This window comes from Mastigoproctus giganteus, chromosome 3 (assembly GCF_048544385.1).
Source record: "Mastigoproctus giganteus isolate SK-2022 chromosome 3, ASM4854438v1, whole genome shotgun sequence".
Lineage (NCBI taxonomy): Eukaryota > Metazoa > Arthropoda > Arachnida > Uropygi > Thelyphonidae > Mastigoproctus > Mastigoproctus giganteus.
In genome coordinates this window covers 170,826,105-170,851,356 of record NC_143577.1, presented here as the reverse complement: position 1 = coordinate 170,851,356, position 25,252 = coordinate 170,826,105, and the positions used below count along the sequence as shown (strand labels likewise).

Below are 25,252 nucleotides of genomic sequence, written 5' to 3'. Positions count from 1 at the left end.
ATAAATATTTTGTTTTAGTCAATATATAAAAGTAATCAGTGAAAGTAATAGTGACCTTAATGGAATTATATTGTTGTACATGTTGGTGCTAATGACATTAAAAGTAGATCTGCAGAATTACCTAACAGGTACAGGGTATTGAAAAAAAAGCATGAGTTAGAGTTAAATTTTAAAGTGTCTGCAATTCTGACCACACACAATAGGAGCAAGGATATTATGAGATTCTTGTCAATCAGTTTGGCCCTGGAAAGATTGTGCAAGCTTATGTGATATAAATTTTCTTGGCGTAGTTTGTGTTGGTTAACAGGAGAGACTCGGATGGGATACACTTTAATAGAAAGGGAGCAAAAATATTTGCTGTGATATTGAGGCAATGTTAGGTGGAAAGTAAGGTGACGGGGATTTCAAGGACTGCTAGAAGTCATCATGGAACAAGTACATGGGCTGTATCAGGGTTACTAAGAGTAAAAAACAGATTAATGTATTCCTTAATGTACACCAATGCTAGAAGCATAGTAAATAAATTTGATGAATTTCAAATGCTGATCAAGACATCAGATGAAGACATTGTTAAATGTCAGACACTTGTGTCACTCAGATATAAGAGATACAGAATTTGAATATGGGGAGTACAGAGAGGATAGGAGAAGGGGTGGTTATGCTCTTAGTTAAGAAGCACATAAAATTTAAGGCAGTGCATTTTTTTTTTTTTGTTATCCAGTTGACACGTTGAGTCAGTTTGGTGCGACCTAAACACTGGGAAAGCAAAAATTAGACGAGGGTGTGTTATAGGCCATATGGCTGTGATAAATACAATGAATAACTGCACAAAGAAATACAGTAGGCCAATAAATCAGAATGTCTTATATAATAGGGGATTTTAACTTTTAAGATATTGACTAGAATCTGTTGGTTACTCACCCACTCTAATTAAAACTTTTGTGGATTAATTGGATGACTGATTTCTATAATAGCATGATAGAGAAGCATTAGTATTGGCATTAACCCCAGGGGCTCATTTCTGGTGAGTATGGGCTTGGCACACCCAGGGTCCTGAGCCGGATATCATCATTCTTCTCTTTCTTGGTGATTCCCTTCTACTTCTGACTCTCTCTCTCTCTCTCTCTCTCTCTCTCTCTCTCTCTCTCTCTCTCTCTCTCTCTCTCAGGGTAACTCAGAAATTTTTTTTTTTGGCTGGTGCAGCATAAGCCTCAGGCTTCCTTGCACCATATGGCTAATAATAATAACATGATGCAAGAAAAAAAAGCTTATACAGCATCAGCCAAAAAAAAAAAAAAAAAAAAGCTCCTTCCCATTTCACCCATTCACTCCAAATGCTTGTCTAGTTCTGCCATGAACTTATTTAAGTTTTTCATGGAATTTTGTTCCAATTATCAACCACCTGCTGACTAAAGGCAAATTTCCACACATCTATTCTACAATTTTCTTCCCTCAATTTGAATTTATGTCCCCTCAGGTGAGTAATCTGAGCAAGAGGAATAATTCCATCAGCATTCAGCATGCTCAAACCATTCAAGAACTTATACACCTCAATTAGATCACCTCACAGGTGCCTAATCTCCAGACCCTGCAATTTGTAGAACTTGTCTTTCTTGGTAACAGCAACCCTTTGTTCCATTCACCAATCTCATAGCTCTTCTCTGTACTCGTTCCAGCAGTCTTACATCCTTCCTAAAATGAGACTCCAGACCTATATACTGTACTAAAGGTGTGGCCTGACCATTGAATTATACAAAGGAAAAATCACCTCCTTATCCCTACTAGCAAAATTTCTGTTTATCATTGACAAGACACCAAGAGAGCCATGAGTCTCTTGAAGCCTGTCTGCACTAATCAAAAAACTTCACATCTGACTGCACAATTGCCCCCAGGTCTTTTCATTCTCTACTACCCTGAGTGTTGTACCACGCAGTTACTCTGGGGTTACTGCTATCCGTATACAGTACTTTACAATTGTCGATGTTAAGCTTCAGTTGCCACCACTCACTCCATCTGCTCAACCTTTCTAGATCCTGTTGCAGTAGTACACTGTCATTACTGTCATTAACAACCCTGCCAACCTCCATATCATCTGAAAACTTAGATTTTAACTTTGATATACCTTCATCAATATCATTGATAAATATAGAAAACAACACTGGGGACTCCACTAATAACATTACTCCACGAAGAGCAATGTCCATTGATTACCACACTCTGTCTTCTCCCACTCAACCATCCTTTTATCCATTGTAGCAACTTGCCCTTAATGCCATACTGCTTCAATTTGTAGTGGTCCATGTGCAACAGTATCAAAAGCTTTTCGAAAATCCATGTATATATCAAAATTATTTTTTGCATCCAGTTCCTTTGTGACCATATCATAATATCCAATCAAATTTGTCAGATAAGACTTCCCCTTAACAAATCCATGCTGTGTCTGACCTATAACTGCAGTCTTGTCTAGATGATCCTGCATTGCTTCTTTAACCAATGATTTCATTATTTTCTCCCAAACAGAAGTTAAACTAACAGCTCTGTAATTACTCATGTCACCCTCTGATCTCCCTTGGTGAATTGTTGGGGACACATCTGCACATCTCCAGTCCATGGTGATCTCTCTGAGTCCAAGGAAGCTCTCATAATTATGACTAACAGTTTGCTTACTTCCTTTGCTGCTTCCTTTAATATAACTGGATATTTCCCATACACCCCAGGTGCCTTTCTTATATTTAACTTCAACAATTTCTCCTCCACTCTGCTCTCAGTTATTGCAAAATCATTTAGCTCCCTGCTGGAGTTTTATAAGCTTTTAGCCTCCACTTCCCTACAGACTTCCTCATGTGTAAATATAGATGCAAAATACTCATTCAGTTTGTCAGCTGCCTCAGCAGGTTCATCAACAATTGAACCATCGATATCAAGTGGACCAATCTGATTCATCCCCTTACTTCTGTTGTTGTGGAAGTTGACAGCTTAAATAAAGTCAAGGAAGGACTAGAAAAACTGTTGGATGGAATAAATGGGTGAGATGGGAAGGCGGTTTTTTTTTTTGGCTGATACTATATTAGTTCTCTTTCTTGTTGTTTTATTTGGTTTTTAGGAGCATTAGCAACTAAGGCCATATTGCTCCGGGGATATGCGCATCCTCCGTATTTGGTGGTCACAGGCTCGAACACTGGTCTAATCAAGAAGCGTGTGCCACACACTGCTGCTCCTGCCCACCTGGCTACAGAGGTGCCTTTTCTTTCTTGTATCATTTGCCACTACTAACTAATGCTAATGCTAATTATTTTCTTTTTTTTAACAAAATTTTGGTAATATTCCATACCAGTGTTGAATCCAGAGTGTTTGCAACAGGAGGAGAATGTAAACTTTGGGGGAGTATGTGTAGTATATGTGTATATTTATGAATGTTATAATAAGAGAATATGATTAAACAAAATAGGAAAAAAAGGAAATGTTTATTATTTAACATCTAAATACTAATAGTCAGTTCACAAAAATCACATTAATGACAATAATTACAGTTTAATAATATGAGAATCACAGATTAAATTTTGTGAAAAAATCATACAAATTATAATCAAACATCCAAGTTTTATAATAATCTTATTCTTAATTTCTTTTTCTTTGCATATGTATCAATCACATCATTTATTATTTTTTCTGATAATTCATTCAGGCTTTCCATGCTTATTTTCATGCAATCTTGCAATGTTTCCTGTTCCATACGGTTTCTTAATTTTGTTATCAGTTGATTCCTTGTGCTGAAAGAACATTCAGCACTAGCAATTGAAACAGGAATACAGCATAGCTTGATACATAATGTCTTTAGCTCAACATATCTAATATTTGATTGATGCTGAATTGGTTTTCTACTTTTGTCACATATTTAAATGAGCAAATGCCATTCCAGAAATGATCAAATTCAATTTTAGACAAGATGAGATTATCTTTATGTCATCTTCTGTTAGTTCGCAGAAAGATTAGCATTAGTAGAGGCGCATGATGCAAGAAAGTAAGGTTATATAGCATCAGCTAAAAGGGGGGAAAAAAAAAAACCCTTCCCATTTCACTGATCCATTCATTCCAAATGTTTGTCTAGTTCTGCCGTGAATTTATTTAAGTTATCAACTTCCACAACAACAGATGGAAGTTTGTTCTAGCAATCAACTACCCGCTAGTTAAAGGCAAACTTCTGCACATCTGTTCTACAACTGTCTTTCCTCAGTTTAAATCTATGCCACCTCAGGTTTGTAATCTGGGCAAGAGGAAGAATTCCCTCAGCATTAAGCCAGCTCAATCCATTCAAGGCCTTATACATCTCAATCAGATTGCCTTGCAAGTGCCTAGTCTCCAGAAGCTGCAATCTGAAGAATTTAAGCCTTTCTTCATAAGAGCACCCCTTTCTTCCCTTTACCAGTCTTGTTGCCCTTCTCTGTACTCGTTCTAGCAATTCTACATCCTTCCTAAAATGAGGCTTTCAGATCTGTATGCAGTACTCAAGGTGTGGCCTGACCATTGCATTATACAAGGGGATAATCACCTCCTTATTTCTGCTCGCAAAATTCCTGTATATCATTGACAAGACCACATGACCTACTCTGGCAGCCTGTCTATACTGTCAGAACAGAAACATTCATATCTGACTACATAATTACCCCAAGGTCTCTTTCATTCTCTACTACCATGAATGTAACACCACATAGTCAGTACATTTCTCTGGGGTTACTGCTACCCATATGCAGTACTTTGCATTTGTTCAATGTTAAACTTCAGTTGCCACTTCTCAGCCAGTCTACCCAACTTTTCCAGATCCTGTTGTAGCAGCATACTGTCATTACTGTTTTTTTTTTTTTTTTTTTGTTAGTTGTTGGCGCATCAGCTTCTGCGGCTATATTGCACCTCGCAAATTCTACTGTGATCCAAGCCCGAGGCAGGATTTGAATCCGCGACCTTTTGGTGGCCAGGCAGGCACTTTACCCACCCAGCTAGCCCAGTCGGCTGTCATTACTGTTATCAACAACCTTGCCAACCTTTGTATCATCTACAAACTTTGACATTAAGCTTGATATACCTTCATCAATATCATTGATAAATATACAAAACAACAATAGGCCCAACACTGAACTCTGAGACACCTAATAACATCAGTCCACATAGAGCAGTACCCATTCAGCACCAGTCTCTGTCTTCTCCCATTCAATCATCCTTTTATCCATTGTAGCAACTTATCCTTAATGCCACACTGCTCCAATTTGTACAGTAGTCTTCCATGTGCAACAGTATCAAAAGCTTTCCTGGAATCCAAGTACAATCAGTCCTTGTATAGCACGATAGTTGTGTTCCTAGAAACCCTCGTGCAATGCAAAATCATGCAATATAAATAACAGTCCCTATGGGAAAAATAGGGTTAGGTGCCAACTACCCAAGATTGAACACACATTTGTAACCAAAACATTAGCAAAAACAATAAATTATCGAAATAAAATATGTAAGTATTTTATTACGTAATAAAATAATCCTAATGTTTTGCTTCTATTGTAAGCAAACTTATTCTTTGTTTGATTTTTCTATCCAAACAGATGACAGCAGTTCCATCTCTTCCAATTCTTTTTGTCTTAATCTAATGGATTTTAATTACACTTTGAGTTGTTCCTGCTATGAAAGTTGTTTTTATTTTCTCTACATTCTTTGTAATTCTCGGCATTGCCTCATTTAAGCCTATAGCACGTGCAATATCACATGGTCTTTCATTTTGCTCAAAGCATTTCACAATTTCATATTTTTTCTCTATTGACAGAGGCAAACTGGCCATAAGCCTTACCGGGGAAACCCCGGAGGCCGATGTGATTTTGGCCATAAACACTAGTATCAGGTCACTACAGATTTTCCCGGGTAAGAATTTTTGACCTGGACCACCTCTGTCTCTCCATATTGCTTTTCTTTTTCTCTATGAATCTGTAGTGTCTTCACCAGGATGCTTCCTTTTCACACCTTTTAAGTATTTTACTCATTTTTAGGGAATAAAGCACAATTACAAAATGAGGAGGCACGCTTGATACACATAAACAAAGCTGTGCGCGTGTAGCAACTGAATAGACAACAACACCGTAAAGGCAGAGACACACTATGAACACCTCACTGGCTCACATTTTACTAAAGCACATTTCTGGAGTTACTACCATAAAACAATAAAAACAATTTCCAGTTGCGTTCCTGCTAGTGGAATCTGTTTTAAACTGGTAGTAAACTTGATCTAATTGCATTTGCGATAATACCGTTAGTTGGAATTATGTGGGTTTTTACGTTATTATGGTGAAATGTGTTTCCCCTTCACTGATATAAAAAAACATAAATACATTTTCAGAATCTTCTCTTCATTCCTATCGTGTTGCATTCAGTTGGGGGGTGATTCCACGTTCGGCTGCCATTTCTTGTAAACACAAAGGCGAATCGTGCATAACCGAATTTGGTTCATGTTATATACGATATCGTTCCCCTATTTATTTATTTATTTATTTTTTTTGATTTGGTAGTTGTTGGCGCATCGGCTTCTGTGGCCATATTGCACCTCCCAAGGTTTTTGCAGTACTTTGATCCAAGCCCGAGGCGGGAATCGAACCCGCGACCTTTGGGTTGCCGGGCAGGTACTTTACCCACTCAGCTAGCCCAGTCGGCTCCCCTATTTATAAATCGTGTATGATCGAATTCGTGTAGTATAAACACGTGTTATACAAGGACTGGCTATATATGATATCAAAATTATTTTTTGCATCCAGTTCCTTTGTGACCACATCATAATATCCAATCAAATTGGTCGGACAAGACTTCCCCTTGACAAACCCAAGCTGTGTCTGAATTATTGCTGCAGTCTTGTCTAAATGATCCTGCAATGCTTCTTCAACTAGTGACTCCATTATTTACCCTGGAACAGAAGTCAAACTAACAAGTCTGTAATTACACCCTTTTATCCCCTTTGTGAATTGAAGATATACATTTGCACATCTCCAGTCTGTGGGGACTTCACCCGAGTCCAAGGATGCTTTCATAATTATGGCTAAGGGTTTGCTTACTTCGTTTGCTGCCTCCTTTAATATAACTGGATAGATCCCATCCACTCCAGGTGCTTTTCTTATGTTTAACTTAAACAATTTCTCCTCCACTTATTACAAAACCATTTAACTCCCTGTTAGATTTAGATAAACATCTGGCCCTCTCCTCCTTGAATAACTCCTCATGTGTGAATGTAGATGCAAAATACTCATTTAGTTCGGCAGCTATCTGAGAATGATCATCTACTGTCAAACCATTGATATCAAGTGGACCAATCTGATTCATCTCATTCCTTCTAGAGTTTATATAAGTAAAGAAGTCTTTGCATTCTTGTTAGGCAAGCCTTTGCTTACCTAACCTCCTTTGTGATTTGATTACAGACAAGCTTGTATCTACAATAGGCTTCTGTGTCGCCTGACTATTTATGTGCATCCCATGCATTTTTCTTCTCTGCCACAAAGTCTCATTAGTTCATCTGACATCCATTTGGGCCTGAACGTAGAGCAGTATTTCTTAGTTGGAACAAAAAGCCTAGTAGCTACCAAGATTACTTCCTTGAATGCTTTCCATTTAGAATTTGCTGTTGGTAACATCATCAGTCGGTCCCACTGTATAGAACCTAAAAAAATCTCTGAGACCACTGTAGTCCCCTTTACGAAAGCAAAAACCCTTCCCTAAAACGATGGTAATTAGATCTTTAAGTAAATCCTACATCAGTACACTGTGATCACTGCAACCTAGTGGTTCATTTATCTGTAAATTCTTAATGCATGAATAATCACTACTGATAATCAGATCAAGAGTGTTACTCCCTCTTGTTGCCTCTCTAACGTGCTGCTGTAGAAAACAATCATCCAATAAATCCACAAAAGCCTTGCTAGTGTTCCAGTGTATATCTGGGAAGTTAAAATCCCCCATTATAAGACTGATTCACTGATCCACTCTATTTCTCTGTATTTTTCATTGTGCTCAATTGTTCATTGTACTCTTCAGAGTCATTAGGCCTATAACAAACTCCTACCCTCATTTTTGCTTTTCCAGCGCTTATGTCACACCAGACTGACTCAACATTGCACTGTCCATCTACATCAACTGGATGCTGTTGTTGTTATTTTGTTATTTGGTTTTTAGGAACATTAACAACTAAGGCCATATTGCTCCATTAACTAGATGCTTCTCAGGTGTTTCTTAACTAACAGCATAACCCCTCCTCCTTTCCTGTCCTTTCTGTACACATTGTACTCCCCAAATTCCAATTCTGCATCCCTTATATCCAAGTGGCACCAAGTCTCTAATATTTGAACAATATCCGTCTTGGATGTCTTAGCCAGCAGTTCAGATTCATCAAATTTGTTTACTATACTCCTAGCGTTGGGGCACATGCAAGTATACATTTTTTTTTTTGGTAGTTGTTGGCTCATCGGCTTCTGTGGCCATAGTGCACCTCCCAAGGTTTTTTGCAGTACTCTGATCCAAGCCCGAGGCGGGATTCCAACCTGCGATCTTTGGGTTGCCAGGCAGGCACTTTACCCACCCAGCTAACCCGGTCGGCTTACAAGTATACATACACCTGTTCTTACTCTTAGTTACTCTAACACAGCCCATGTATTTACTTCTTTCATGACCCCCAGCATTTCCTGAAATCCCCAGCAACTGGCTTTCTGGGCTGCTGCTCATGCCAATAGAAGCTCATTCCAAAAGATTTCAAACTTTGCAGTAACGTTGATGATCAACATTGCTTTGTCATTAAAATGATCCTTCACTGAAAGGATCGTTTTAATGACAAAGCACTGTGTCATGACTTTGAGTGATATTATTTGTAAAAGGCAGCAATGATAAAAGAATCAAAGATGGGAAATCCCTGTTATCAGCTGAACCTTTCTCGTTTCAGTTCCCAATACATGTATATAGTTTTATTATTTCTTTGTCCTTCAAAGGGCATTCATCAAGATAACCTGGCAACAGATGATCCCACTACAAACTACATATTGTACAGATATATATATATGATAAAAGGATTATAAAATGTATTGTTTATAGGCTGCAACCAAGTCATTGCCTTGTTTGTGGTATATAAATGAAGAATTAGCCACAAATAGACTCTTGCTGTGAAAAATACAAATAAACGGTATCTGAAAACCATAAAGCACAATTGCCAACAGGTTAAAATAGTGGCTGCAGTAGATTCTCCTCTCTGCCCAGACATTGTTTAGTCCTTCCCCTGAAAGCTGCGGGCCACTCTCTAATTACAAGTAGCATCCGTCACTGCGGAACCAATTCAGGTGAACCTGTTCACGGCCTCTGATCCAGCTGTTGTCTTGTTTGTAATATACAAACAAAGTATTAGTCACAAGTAGACCATTTGTGTGAAAATAAAGGGAACCCGAAAACCATAAAATGAAAATGCTAACACTTGAAATAGTGGCTTTTAGTTACAATTTGTACAGCCAGAAGTATTGCCCATTTAATTATTTTGAAAATTTTGTATCTTGAATTTTATTGATTTATTTTTTTGCCACGTAGCATCTAAAACTTTCCACATATCACTGGTGGTATGAATACCACACTTTGAGAAACGCTGCTTTAGTTGATGTGATTTTTTGTGTTGTATTTATTTGACAAATTTATTGAATTCATGCTTTAAAATTATAATATTGTCTAAACTGATATGACCCCTAACGAGTGCAGTAAGAAGAAAATTTCAATTAAAATTAAACAAAAAGTGTGATGAAAATTTCAATGTCTCAGGTTTTGGAACAAATATTAAAATAAAAATTACAATTTTTTGCTAGGGAGGGGGAATTTTATTCCACCGGGGATGAAAATCACCTCCAGTCACCCCTGGATTCAATTTGTAATTTGTACTCACCTCATTTTTTTTTCTTCTTTTGATGCCATCTCCTATTGGAGGTTGGAGATCACCACTCTACTTCTCTCTGTCTTTTGTCAAGATGAAAAAGATCCTCAGCTGATCTGCCAGTCCAGTTGCAGATGTTTTTCAGCCAAGAAAGTTTCCTCCTCCCCACTCCTCTCTCTTTCCCTCTATTATTACTTGAAGCAATTTATATTTCACATTTCTGTGAAATATAAATTGCTTCAAGCGATTAGTGAAGAGGAATTGTTAGAAGTAACATCAACAGTCACCAATGATGAAAGAGAAGAGATAGATAAGGAGATTCCATCACAAGCACAGGACTTAGCAGAAATTGAGATATTCTCTGAGAAAACTATTCCGAGAACTCTGCCACCTAAGGGTTCTGCGTCATCATCTCTCTCGGGCCTGCCTCAGACTTCACAATCTAAAAGTGATAGTGTGTCAAAATCAAAGAAGGAAATCAAGGGCAAGCAACAGTGCCAAGAAGGAACAGTCTCAAAATATAGATACAGGAGGTACATATAAAAGAATCAAGATGATCATAGTAAGGAAATATCTAAATTTAAAGAGTTTGAACATGTTAAAGAAATAAGAGGAAGATTGAAAGCCTATTTGTTCGATAAATATAGTCAAGTTCCTACAGCTGCCATGAGAATAATCTTGGAGATGTAGGATGTTTTGGAAACAAAGGCAATGGACCTATATATGGAGAACTTTCTATTGAAGGAACAATTAGAAAAAAAGGCTCAAGAAGTGAAAACTTATGCTGGAGTAATACAAGAAAGTCCAAAAGAAAAGACAGTCCCAAAGGTATTGTTGATAAAAGGTGATAGTGAAAGATTCAAAACCAGTGAAGAGGTGAAAACAAAATTCTTAAAAAAAGTAAAACCGTTATTGAAAGATGTGAAAGTAAAAAACATTAGAATAGTATGAGATTGTGGTGTGCTAGTGGAGGCCAAGGGGGATGATGATATATGCAAAATCAAAGGCTGTGCCAAGATACAGGAAGTGGGTTTAAGACAGTGTGTCAAGGACAATTCATCCAAGGATTGTGATTTTTGACATAGATAAGGATGTAAACCAAGAAGAGTTCCTGGCTAAGGAACTATAAAGACTATGGAGTGTCCAAGAAGGCATTCAATGAGAACGTTGAGCTTGTTTCTGTAAATAAATCTAGGAATAGTGATAAGGTTAACTGGGTGCTAGAGGCCAGGCCAAAGGTCTGGAAAGTTATTGGGAAGCGTCAAAGATTATATGCCCTATAGATGGCATATAAATTCTGTGAAATCTTCTCGGTAACACAATGCTTCAAATGTCTAAGTTTTGAACATATTTCAAAATATTGCCAGAGAACTGTTGTTTGTGGACACTGTTCCGAAACAGATCATTCTTACAAAGATTGTACTCGTAAAAATGAAGGATCTGTTTGTAAAAATTGCAAACTGAGGAAGAGGGCAATGAACCATGTTGCAGTGGATAAGAATTTCCAAGAATATAAAAGAGCATTGCAGATGTATAAACAGAAGATAAATTATGGCTGAAAAACTGACAGTTAAATGCACAGAGAGCAAAAGGTGTAACATCACAATTGGCATATGAGATGGAGAAGAAAGAATTAGATATTGCTCTGGTTCAAGAACCTTATGAAGTGATGGGTAAAGTTATGGGTTGTCTGAAGGTGATCATCCCAAAACTGTTATTTTGGTAAGGAATGTAAGAATGGTGGTGACCAAATTAACTCATCTTTCAGATGAAAGTATATGTTGTGAAATTATTGGGAAGATCTATTTTGTTTCCTTATATTATCCACGTTCTGAGGAAATTGAGCCATATATAAATAAGTTAGGAGGATATGCCATGTGTTATTACCTAATGATATAATTGTTGCTCTTGATTCTAATTCGAATTCCCCACTCTGCGGTGGGAGGGAGTCCAATGAAAGAGGTGAGATTCTTGAGGATTTCCTTTCTGCCTCGGGGTTGGTGGTAATAAATATACCAGGACATCAGCCTACTTATTCCACTGTACATGGGGAGTCCCATATAGATTTAACTGTGAGTGTGATTTCTGTTAATAGTAAGATAGAAAATTGGTGAGTCCTTGAAAACTTTTTGACCATAATGCAATTCTCTTTGAAAAAAGTAGTGTTGTAGTTGCCAGAAAAGAGAAGGAGTTAGCGAGATTTGCGGTGCATACTGCAAATTGGACCAAATTCGACCTGGCTTTCTGTACTCAGATAAATAATGTCAAATGGAATGAATTGTTGGATATTGAGCATGTACAAGAGTTACAAAAAGCTTTATATGTATCATCAAAGTGTAGTATGCATAAAAAGAAATTTAGAAGGCATCCTGTAAATTGGTGGAATGGATTATTGGATTTACAGAGAAAGGAGTTAAGGACTGTTAGAAAACAATTTCAGTTTATCGTCATGTTGATGACGTTAATATGGCTGATATATATAAATTAGAATATAGGAGGTTAAGGAAAGAATATTTTTGGAGTATAAAGGATGTAAAAGAAACTTCTTGGAAGAAGTTTGTGAATGACAAAGGATCGAGACACCCATGGGGATCAATTTTTAAGATTGTAACTGAAAAAGTATGTTTTAATGAAATGAGTTATGCAATTAATAGTGGAAATTTTAGTGCCATTGATTGGTACGATTCCACAAACATAATCTTAGATTAGTTGTTTCCAGCATTAGAAATGGAACAAACAGACACACATCAAGGGATGGTCAGAGGTAATGTTTCATATCAATCTGATAAGGCTGAAGTGTTGTTTTCTCAAGATGAGGTTTCAGAGGCACAAGATTGCACAGGCTAAGGACGATCGATCGCCAGGCCTTGATTTGATAGAGGTGAAAGTAATGAAAAGAGCATTCCATTTGAGACCTGTTATCTTTGTGGATATGTATAATAAATGTTTAGATAAAGGTTCCTTTCCCCCAGCCTGGAAAACTGCACTATTAAGATTAATTATAAAAAGTCCAGAGAAGATACCAGAGGAGCCTGGTGCATACTGCCCGATTGCTTTACAATCTGTGCTGGCAAAAACATATGAACTACTATGTATTAGTGGAATTATGATTATATACAAACAAAACCTGTTGTCCTCTTGTAATCAATTTGGTTATAGGAAGGGAAGATCAACAGAAGATGCCGTGTGTCAGATGGTGAGGTATACACAGGAGTATGAGGGGCGGTATGTACTTGGTGGTTTTGTGGATTTTCATGGTGCATTTGATAAGCTGTAGTGGGAAGGGATCTTAACTAGGTTAAGAGCAACAAAATGTTCTGAAAAATTGTTTCCAAAAGTTAAAAGTTATCGTAAGGACAGCTTACACAGAAATTGTAAAAGATGTAGTGAGAGGTTGTCCTCAGGGCTCTGTGATCGGTCCTCAGGCCTGGTGCATGGTAATAGATGAATTCCTGAAATAAAATTATGTAGGTGTTGATGTGATGACCTCTTTTTCGTGTATGGTAATGCTCGAACTCATATAGAACAGGCTGCAAGAGTTTTGGGAGATTTAATGGAATGGCCCACATTGTATGGCTTACAAATTTCTGAAACTAAAACTGTGCAACTATTGATAAAAGGACAATTGAGCAAGAATAGGCGACCTCTGATTCGTGCATATGGAGTGTCTGTTCGATTTGTCACAACAGTTAAATACTTCGGTGTGTTGATAGGAAAGCAGATCAGTTTTGTACCATATGCTAAGTATTTGAAAAAGAAGATAAGAATATTATATGCCAAGCTAAAGAGAGTTATAAGGGTGGACTGGGGCATAAAGGGAAGAGCACCTAATCTATCGTATGACTGCCTCTTCATCCCAATAATAACTTATGCCTCAGCAGCTTGGCTTCATAGAATGACAAATTCATTAATTAAAAAGTATATATAGCAGGCTCAAAGATTTGCTCTTTTGTTGATCACTAGAGTATGTCAAACTGTTTCGACAGACACTCTTCAAGTTATTTCAGGTAGGCTACCGGCAGATTTGTTGATTATTCTGTTCCCTTTGATGTATTGCACAAGGAGGAATATAAGAAAGACAATGTGAGTTTGTGCCTGGATGATGGAAGGCTGTAAACCACATAAGATGAACAATCTGAGAAAAGAAGGATTTTGTTAGAGTTAATGTTAGAATGGCAAAGGAGGTGGGACATTTCAGATAAAGGTAGGGTTACCTACATGTTCTTGCCAAAAGTTAATATTATTGATGTAAGGAAGAAAGTCTGGCAGCAGTTTGGTGTTGAATGCAGCCTTCCTTATTACTGGGCATGGTCTTGCTAAAAGATTCTATAAGTTAGGATTGGCACAAGATCAGAATTGCTCGTGTGGAGACCATGAGGAAACATCTGAACATATATTCTATTGCAGCTGTTAGGTCGATATAAGGAGTCAATTGGAGATATTGATGGGAAGGCTTGAGCAAAGATCCTTATGAACTATGTTTGTGGAAAAATATAACTTTGCTTATTTTAATGATTTTGTTTATGCTGTATTTAAAAGGAGAGAGCAAATAAAAGTAAGATAGTAGAGCCTCACAGTGGTAGGGATGGAAACCAAGTCCACTGGGATAGGCAGGACTTACGATGAATGTCCAGAGTTTATCTCATTTGGCTTGGGCCAAGCGGCATAATGAACTCTCAATCTTAGTTACTTGTGTTATTTTGAGTTGTGTTAAATTAATTAATAAATTATTCAGTTGTATTATATGGCATGAGTTAAAAAAAGTTAAGTTCTAAACCACATATAAGCTTCGGCTTGGCTTTAGTGGTGGGTGTCTCGAATGAATGAATGTCATCACCTCTTAAAACTAATTGATTCTGGGCATTCTTTATTGTGTATGGCATCCTTCTGTTTGTATTTCCTGTTAATCCTTTTAGCTTCTTATGTAAATAGAAATTATCCTGCCTTCATTCTAATTCTTCTATCTCTGTTGATTTTTCTAGCATCCAATCTTCTTTTGCTTCCTTTGTTTTCTTCTTTATCATTTTTTTGATCTGCTAGTATTTAGTTGGAGCACCATTTTTGAACTTCCTTCTTTCATCCTAATTCATTCTTCAGTTTAGGATCTCTTCTGTCATTCACTGTTTTTTTGCAGGTTGTTTTTCATCACTTAGAATTTCTTTTCCAGTATTGATAACTATCTTACCAAACTCCTTCCATTTGTCATTTACATCTTCAGCTCTCACTCTTTTTTTTAATTTTATGTTCAGCTCTTTACTCAGTTTTTCTTTCACAGCTGAAAACTCATTTATTTATTGAAAACAAAAATTTAACCTTAATTGAAATTAATGTTGTGAATTTAATTGGCCTACCTACATATAGATCTAATATGCCATAGACTTCTATTAAAATGTTCAGCTGTATATAAGTTGAACAAATGTAGATTTTTACAAACTAAAAGTAATTTAACAAAGTGCTAAACTGTGATGCACTATTTAAATCACTGGTTGGAAACTAATGCAGGAATAAAGGAACAGTAGTCTTTCAGATCACAGGGAAAAGACCTCTGTACAGTTCAGAAGGAATTTTTATGGTTCCTTTTATCCTGAATGTTCTTATCTCTTAGAAACTTAGTTTCTCATAGGTCAAATATGTAACTGAAGCAAGTTGTTTGTTCAGGTGGTGTTATTCATGTAACAGGAACAAAAATTCTGATTACCCCAGGGACATATTTACTTCAGTCAAAAAATGAATTACAATAATGATAATGCATGTTTTGAAATCTGATATCAGAGAAACAAGGTTAAGATCTATTTAATAAAAGAAAAATAACCTGAAGCATGGAATTGAAGGAAATATAAACAAGGACAGAAAAGTAGACAGGAACTTTGGTATGCCATTATATATTTTATGAAATGCCCAAACACAAAATTTATTAAAACCTATAGTACTTAGTAATGTACATGGTTTAAAGTTGAGAAGGTGAAACAAGATACTTGTTGACATTAGGCTTGAATTTCTATAGATTGTAATTTTCAGGAAATACATGTGAAGAAATGCTGTTAAAGAAGATAGGAGTTGAAGGGCTAAAGGAGGAGAAAGAAAAGTTCTGTGAATTTGAAACTGGACAGTAAATTGATGCTGACTGGTTGTGGCACATGTGTGTGTGTGTGTGTGAGAGAGAGAGAGAATTATAGATGCCAATTCAGAATAGTGCCCATGTAAATATCTATAGAAAAGGCATGCAACAGAAAAGAACATCAGACAGAGTGGAGAGACTTTGTAAGAGATGGGACACTAATTAACCTGAATCTAGAAGCCTGAGAGAGAGATTTTGAGTGCACCACTCCAGATGTGGGAGCAGTATTCCATAGTAGGGCAGATTTGTGATTTGTATAGAGTGAAAGGGAAAGGTTGCTTGGAAGAAAAGTAAAGCCAAAAGCAAAAGAGAAAACCCAGCTTTTTAGATGCAGATGAAGTAATATTTGTGATATGCTTATGCCAAGAGAGAATAGAAGTCAGAGTAATCCCTGATAAAGATATGTGATCTTGTCTAGAGATCTGAGTGTCATCAAAGATAAGCATAGGAGCAATAGACTTTTGTTTGTGAGATATAAGACAGGACTAAGTTTTAGTAGGATTGAAATTAACCAATTTATCTTTCTCCCCTGAAGAATTACCAGAAGATCAGCATTTAAGGAATTAGTGGTGGATATTCAAGAGGATGAAGCTGTTTCCGCAGGACAAGGTTTCTCAAAATGTATGGTGGAAAGAAATATGCTATCATCAGCAAAACTATGGATAGGATTTCTGGTCAGTGAAAGAATGTCATTAATATACAATTGGAAAAGTGTGGGGGGCGGGAATACCAGCATTAATGAGGAAGGTAGAACACTGCAAGCCATTTATCATCACCACAGCCGGTGGACAGAGAGAGAAAACTGGAAACCCAATTGCAGGAAATAGTCAGACATCCATAAGATGGAACTTATTTAAAAGGCATTTATGCCAAACACGACCTTAGAAAGGTCAAGAGCAACTATTTTGAGTTTCACCAAACATTTCCATTGAATTTGTCCATAGATGGATAACATAAGCAGTATATATATCACCAGTGGATTGACACTAACAGAATCCATACTGGTGATCATTAATCAGATAGAAGGTTTCAAGATTGTTTACAAGTTGGCAGTTAATGAATTTCTCCATTACTTTGGAAACAGTAGAGGTAAGTTCAATGGGACAATAATTGGATAGAAGAGGTTTGTCACTCTTTTTGGGAACTAGCTGAATATGAGAAAAATTTCCAAGCAGAAAGTAAAATAAGAAAGTATAAAAAGGCAGCACAGAACAAGAGCACGGGTTTTGAGAACAAGTGGAAAAATACCATAAGGACCTGGAGCTTTCTTGGCATTATTCTGACATCCTTTTGATCGATGCCTACAGGAGGCATTGAGTGGAGTTTACTGGGAATGGTGGAAGGTGGTCCACAAACGTTGTCAATACAAGAGTTAGATTAAAAAAGTAGAATGCTAGTACGTCAGCTTTATCTTTAGCTGAGGAGGCAATAGAACCATCAGGTTTCAACAAAGGTCAAAGTACTGATGGGCAAAAGTTGCAGCCTATAGCTTCGGTAAGAGACAAAAATGCTCAACCGCTGTATGCAGTGGTGAGCTGTGAATATTTTAACAATGGGCTCGCAGTTTTTTTGGACTTTCTACCGAGTAAATTTGATCACGGAAGTGACATCATCTGCGGCTTCCACTAGAGGCACTTCCCACGCTGGCACTACCAGTAGTGTGATTAGAGCGTATGGTGCATTTTTTGTGCCCAGTATAATATCTTGAGTCAGAAGCGGAATTTGGGGTGGGGTGGGGGGGTTGGACAATGTGGCTTATTACTTACCCCCTTAGCCATGCATATAAGTGAATGTGTAAAACGTTCCTAGGTCTATCTAAAAAAAACTTAAAAACCTGGTCGGCATGCCTCGCCTTACGATGATAATTGGATACGACAGTGTCTGGAGGTCTAACTTTTAGAATTTTTGTATAGTATGATTGCAACAATACAGATATTCATCAACAATTTCTTTTTTCGTCTCACATTTTCATTACATTCTATTGTTAGGTTCCCCTAACAGCTGCATATGTTGCTTCAACTATAAGATTGGTACATCAATCGGTGCTGTTTTACAGAGCAATTTAGATACATTGCACTCGCAAGTATACATCTTTTACTTTAGTTATCATAAATCCATTGTATCTTGTCTTCCAGAAATTATGAAAATCTATGAATGATCAATAAAATATTTACAGCAAAAAAGCTTTTATTTCGTAATCGATATATACAAATCAAAATACATAAAAGAAACGCGAAGGATGTTTCACATAAACCATCTACCGCGCGTGCTCGGCACATGCGCAACTTTTTTATTCATCTTTTTTTTAAACTAGGGAAATATAATGAATACATTTTTTCATGATAAAATTTTAATATTGCGAATAAAAAATAACATGAAATATTTCCCATATTACAAATAACATAAAAACTATCACAAAACATTCCACAATATAAAAACAAATATTACATAAAAACCAAACTTTCTGGAAAAAGTAAACAAAAAATCACAATTACATGAAAAAAAATTATTTCACATATATTCAAGAAAAATTTATTCTAAAAATTGCCATATAGAATTTACTTCTTTATTAATATTTGTTGTCGATCTGCTTTGCTCAATAGCTGAGCAATGATTTGACATAACGATCTGGGTCAAATTGAAGCAAATGGTTTTCCATTTAGATGTTTGTTTGTTTGTTATTTGGTTTTTAGGAGTATTAGCAACTAAGGCCATATTGCTCCAGGATATGCGGTGGTCATTCCCTGACCTTTCCGCATCCTTCGTATTTGGTGGTGACGGGCTCGAACCCCGATCTAATCAAGAAGCATGTGCTACGCACTGCTGCTGCTGCTGTTCCTTCCCACCTGGCTACAGAGGCACCTCCATTTAGATGTATGGTCTTCATATTCTGCAACATGTTTAATTATCACAATATTATTCATTATGCTGAAAGCTGAACTCAGCTTCAGGTGCTAATCGCAATGGTTTCAAAAATATTTTCTTCCTTTCTTAATTGAAAAGGTAATTTCACTCGATTTTAAACATAAACTGTCTTCGACAAAATCTCTAAAACCATTAATTTTTATTTCATATTTTATCAGAAAACTTAAATTTCTTATTCGATTTTCACCGCCTTGCCATTGAGACGAAAGTTCTTTCACATTCTAGGATTTTGGATAGCATATGTTTAAAATTTCTTTCAGTGGTATCATTATTTTCTTTATTTAATTTAAAATCACCCTGTTGCATTTAATAACTTGTCATAAGGTAATTTTTTTACTTTCAATTTTGATAGTTTGAATAATTAATTTATATGCTTTTACCATTGTGATTCTGTAAAGCTTCTGAAAGGTAAGAGAGCTCCTGCAGGATGTCGATCATTAGTGCTAAATGGTTAAGAAATTCCAAATTTAAAAGTCAATTTAATAATCCGGAATATTTTACTTCTGATTCAAAATGTTTGCACAAAGCGGGATAATTCCTCCACCCCACAATTGCTGTCCGCAAGCTACAAGCTGCTCATTGTGGCCCAAACACGTGACCAATCTTTATAGTTTCCACACCAAGTTCTTTAGCAATCATCCTTAATTCACGCTAGTTTTTTGGAGATTGGTAATACAGTTTTTTTTTTTTTTTTAATTATTGCCTGTATGCCATTATATTTTAGAACATTTTCTACACAATGAAAGGCTCAACAAAGTTTCAAAATCTGCCAACATTTCATCTTTGTAAAGTTTATATAATATCTTAGTTGCCTCAATCCCACCCCTCTATGTTGCTAGTCTCACTAGTTCCATGAATACAGTGCAAAAAGTCGGAATCACATGAATATTCAGCTACTGTGACCATGTAAACATAGACAGGAGAAATTTACTGGAAGGCATGGATTACTCACTTCTCCGAAAAACATATGCCCGTTTGTCGGAGTAAAGGGGAACCATAACACAGGTTGACCAGAGGCTATTATCCATGTCGAAAATCTTCTTAATCCTCTGACTGGCTATGGAAAGCATATTGACTAGCGAGACTTCTCGGTACGTGACTGCATAGCTTTTATGGACACCATTAACATTGTGAAATGGTAATCCCTTTCGTTAATTTGCACTTTCTAATTATCTAAATTGCCTCAAAGCCAGAGGTGAGAACAATGCATACAAAGTTGTCTCTCCTAACCCGTTCTTTACATGGAAATTTTTTGTTCAACGGAAACTATTTTAAATGTAATTACCAAGGGGAATCAAAAAAATTCGCTATAAAGAAGTTCAACTGTAATTAAATCAAAAATTAAGCAATTTTAAAATACATAACTGAGCGATTGCACCATTAAAATGCTGGGAATGGGGCCTCGCTCGCCCCACTGTAGTTTCAGCTCTGAATACTCAATAGTTACATTCAGGATTTCATTTGTAAAATAGATGATCGTCTCAACAATGGGCTCACAAATTTTCAAAAAAAATAACAATGGGCTCTTGCAAGCCCACTATAGCTCACCACTGGCTGTATGTACAATAGCAAGTTTTCTACTCTTAGCCTGTTTAAGTTCTATTTTGGACTGATTAATAACTGGTTTACAGTTGTTGAGAGCTTTACTTTAGGCAGAAAATGAACCAGGAGATTTGGATGCCAGCCAAATGTGATATGCAACATTCTTGTCATGAACACTCTTATCACATTTATTGGAAAAACTTAGGTTTAGATAAAAGACAAGATTTTGAGGTGGAGTGCGGAATAAAGTATTTCATCCCTACAAGAATAATTTCACTGACATGGTCTGAGCAAACAGAGCAAGCATAAGCATTAGCATTAGTTGAGGCATATGATGCAAGAAAGCAAGCTTACAACGCATCAGCCAAAAAAAAAAAAAAAAACTTCCCATTTCACCCATCCAGTCACTCCAAATGTTTGTCTAGTTCAGTCTTAAATTTATTTAAGCTATCAACTTCCACAACAACAGATGGAAGTCAGTTCCAGTAATCAACTACCCGCTGGCTAAAGATAAACTTTTGCATATCTATTCTACAACTGTCTTTCTTAATTTGAATCTATGTCCCCTCAGGTTCTTAATCTGAGCAAGTAGAAGTATCCCGTCAGCATTGAGCCTGCGCAAACCATTCAAGGCCTTATACACCTCGATCAGATCGCCTTGCAGATGCCTAGCCTCCAGATACTACAACTTTCAGAACTTAAGCCTTTCTTCGTAAGCGCACCCCTTTGTTCCTCTCACCTATATTGTTGCCCTCCTCTCTACTCTTTTTAGACACTCTACATCCTTCCTAAAATGAGGCCTCCAGATCTGTATTCAAGGTGTGGCCTGACCATTGCCTAATACAAAGGCAATGGCCTTGTTGCTAGCAAAATTCCTATATATCATTGACAAAACTCCATGACCTGCTCTGGCAGCCTGTCTGCACTGTTCAGAGAACTTCATATCTGACTGCACAATTACCCCTCAGGTCTTTTTCATTCTCCACCTCCCTGAGTGTAGTACCACATAGTTCGTATGTTTCTCTTGGGTTACTGCTACCTATATGGAGTACTTTGGATTTGTCAATGTTAAACTTCAGTTGCCACTTCTCAGCCCATCTGCCTAACTTTTCTAGATCCTGTTGCAGTAGTATACTGTCTTTACTGTCATTAACAACCCTGCCAACCTTTGTATCATCTGCAAACTTGGACTTTGAGCCTGATATACCTTCATCGATATCATTGATAAATACACAAAACAACAATGGGCCCAGCAACGAATCCTGGGGGACTCCGCTAATAACATTAGTCCACATAGAGCAGTGTCCATTTATTACCACTCTCTGCTGTCTCCCACTCAACCATCCCTTTATCCATTGCAGTAACTTGCCCTTAATGCCATACCACTCCTATTTGTACAGCATGTGCAACAGTGTCAAAAGCTTTTCTGAAATCAAGTATATGATATCAAAATTACTTTATGTATCCAGTTCCTCTGGGACCACACCATAGTATCAAATGAAACTGGTCAAACAAAACTTCCCCTTTACAAACCCATGCTGTGTCTGAACTATTACTGCTGTCTTGTCTGGGTGATCCTGTATCACCTCTTTAGCCAGTGAATCCATTAATTTTCCCCAAAACAGAATTTAAACTAACAGGTCTATAATTATTTGTGTCATACTTTGAACCCCCTTGATGAATTGGGGATACATTTGCACATCTCCATTCCATGGGGATCTTCCCTGACTCTAAAGTAGAGTGGGACAAAAGAACCAGATGAGCAGAAGCAATAAAATGAATCAAAACAGGTAGATAGAAAAATAATTAAAAATTAGAAAAATTAATTAAATAATTAGAAATAATTAAAAGAGTATACAATTTAAATGTTTAGTAGTAGCTAAGCAAGAATATCAGCAGGGTGGATAAATTAGAGGGAAGAAAGGGTGTCATCCTATCAAGATTTTCAAGCCTAAAGGCAAGAAAGGCAGCTGGGGTTGAAGAATATACCCAGTAATTTTGAGAGAAGCAGCCAGAGTATATACTGAAGCATTGAAGTTAATCAGGGCATCATTGGACTTGGGGAAGATTCCTTTGGATTGGAGAAGTACTAACAAATTGTCAGTACATAAATACAGTTTTGAGAGAGAAATTAATAACTACAGTCTTTGTAATCTGATTTCTGTTGTAGGGAAAATCCTGCAAGCAGTGATTAAAGTGATTAAGAGTGCAATCCAGGGGCATTTAGAGATAAATGGCATTCTGATGGACACACACACACACAACCTTTATTTAGGGAAAATCACATTTGACTAAAGTGGTAAGCTGTTTTGACACAGTTACTCATGAGCTGCATGGAGGAACAATTTTTACATAGTTTATTTGGATTTTAGCAAGGCATTTGACTCAGTCCCTCCTGAGAAGTTATTGTATAAGCTGGAACATGATAGGATTATTGGAAAGATTTTGAGATGAATTGCAGGGTGGCTGCAGGGCAGAAATCAGAGGGTGTGATTAATGGATATTCTTCAGATTGGTGTGACATCAAAAGTGGGGTTCCCCAAGGATCAATTCTTGGACCACTGTTGTTTCTGATTTTCATAAACAACATCAACAAAAGGATAGGGGTGCAATGTTAAAATTTGCATACGATGTAAAGATTGGGAGAGTCATTAACGATCTGTGCTAAACGGCACTCCTTCAGGATGAATTGAACAGGCTTCACAGGAATGGTCAGAAAAGTGGCAGCTGTTTTAATCCAGTAAAGTGTAAGGTCTTACACTTTGGGAATAGCAACCCCAAAATAATTTACACACTTGGTGATGTTTAATTAAAAACAGTAGGGAAAAGGAGGGATCTGGGAGTTGTGACATGGGCAGTGTAAACAGGCTGCCAGGAAAGCCCATGTTGTTCTATTGATTAGAGTATGCAGTGGGCTTTCTTGACCACTACAATTTCTGATACAATATCATGTAGAGATAGGGAGGTCATAATCCCATTGTATAAGGCAATTTTAAGACCACATTTGGAATACTGTGTCCAACTATGAAGATTTAATTGGAAAAAAGATGCTGGGCTGCTTAAAATGATCCAAAGATGGGCAACTCACATGGTGAGATCAGCAAAAGAGTGACCTTTGATTATATGGGCTACAGAGTTTGGCAATCAGGCACCTTAGAAGGGACCTGTTAGAGGTTTACAAGGCTCTGAGAAAAATTAGTATAATGAACGAAGATGGAATTTTCACTGTTATAAAGAATTCCAGAACTAAAGGCAATAAATTCAAATTACAAGGAAAGGCGTAGGCTGTAGGAAGTTTTCTTTTAGCAGTGAGTTGTTAATTGGTCCAGTTGTTAATTACTGGACCAAGTTGCTTTCACAGGTAGCAATTGTTCAAAAGAAGTTCAAAGAAATTTGAAGAAATTCAAAGGTCATGTAAGGAGGGAAGCTCAATTTGTAATTTCTTTTCTACTTTGGCTGGTGCAGCAAAAGCCTGAGCTTCCCAGCACTATGTGTGGCAAATACTTATATTTAAGATGCCAGTTAGAACATTAAGCTGATTGATTGTTTGTGGGGGAAGAGAACCAGAAAAAAATAAGATGAGGAATAGATATGTGACAAAAAACTTGCATCATCCATTGAAAATTAATTAAGGAAAACAAAGGTGGCATGAACATATAAAGAGGCAAGCAGATTACATTAGAAATTAAATGGAAAGAAAAGACCAAAGAAGAAATGGGTAGATGTGAAAAAAGATATGGTGATATCTAGCATGAACAAAGAAGTAGTCTTTATCCTCACATTCTTCATATTGAAGAATGTGAGGATAAAGACAAAAATAGCTGATCACCATAAATATCACCATATGGGATAAAGATAAGGAAGAAGAAGATTTAAGAAAAAATGGATATAAAATTGGAGATATTGCTAGCTAACAGGGAATATTACTTGGGGGAAATTCTGATGCACTATTCAGTTAAGTGGTCCAGTCTTAAACTGAATTTGCTGATTCTTGAGTGGTTTGTCTTCTGTTTTTCTAAAACTAGATGGAAAATCAGGGATAAACTTTCACATTTTTATTTATAATAAAATAAATTTTGAATATTTAGTATATCAGTTTCCCTTTTTGGTAGCTAAGGCTGCTGATATAGTGAGAGTAATATAATAATAGTTATATTACTATTAAATATATTATTATAATAACAGTTTTATATACTCATTGCTTGGTTTTTCTTTTAGGCTATTGAATCTTATGATAATGCAGAAGCAGAATATAAACTAGCAGCAAAGTTAGAGTGTTTCATTTGAAGACACAGTGGAATCTCTTAATATACTATAGTTTGTTTATATCCACAATGTGGCTTCGTGATCAAACCATATTGAGAACTGTTGTTAATATGGCAGTACTTTTCACCACAAAGTAGAATGATTGCCATGTGTATATTTCAAAGAAAGCATTTGTACAGAAAAATTTAACTGGCTATGTGAATGGAAAGAAGTATTTTTTTAATGTGATTTGTACAGTTGTATTATGAAGATGATTGTGCCTGCTTATAATTATGGAAGCTCTAGCTATTTTCAGAATCAAAGTAGGTGTGTTAAAAAAAAAAAAAAAAAAAAATTTATTTGTAAATATTTCTTGTGAGTATTTTAATTTTTGTTTTTCAAGTTATAAAACAATTTTAAAAATGGCACATTGGTTATGCTCTTGCAATCAAATGTATAGAATCACATTTTCTAAATTTTTATCTACTCTGGTTGAACCAAAATTA

General features: G+C 36.6%; 1 protein-coding gene across 1 annotated transcript in view; it reads left to right on the top strand.

Annotated features, from left to right (window-relative positions):
- Positions 1-24,887, top strand: part of LOC150088409 (1-phosphatidylinositol 4,5-bisphosphate phosphodiesterase-like) — a 754,578-nt gene extending 729,691 nt beyond the window's left edge. Inside the window, exon 31 of the mRNA XM_090370149.1 lies at positions 24,720-24,887. Coding sequence (XP_090226275.1) covers positions 24,720-24,788 — 69 coding nt within the window. The 3' untranslated portion in view covers positions 24,789-24,887. The remainder of the gene's footprint in view (positions 1-24,719) is intronic.
- The last annotated feature ends 365 nt before the right edge of the window (positions 24,888-25,252 follow it).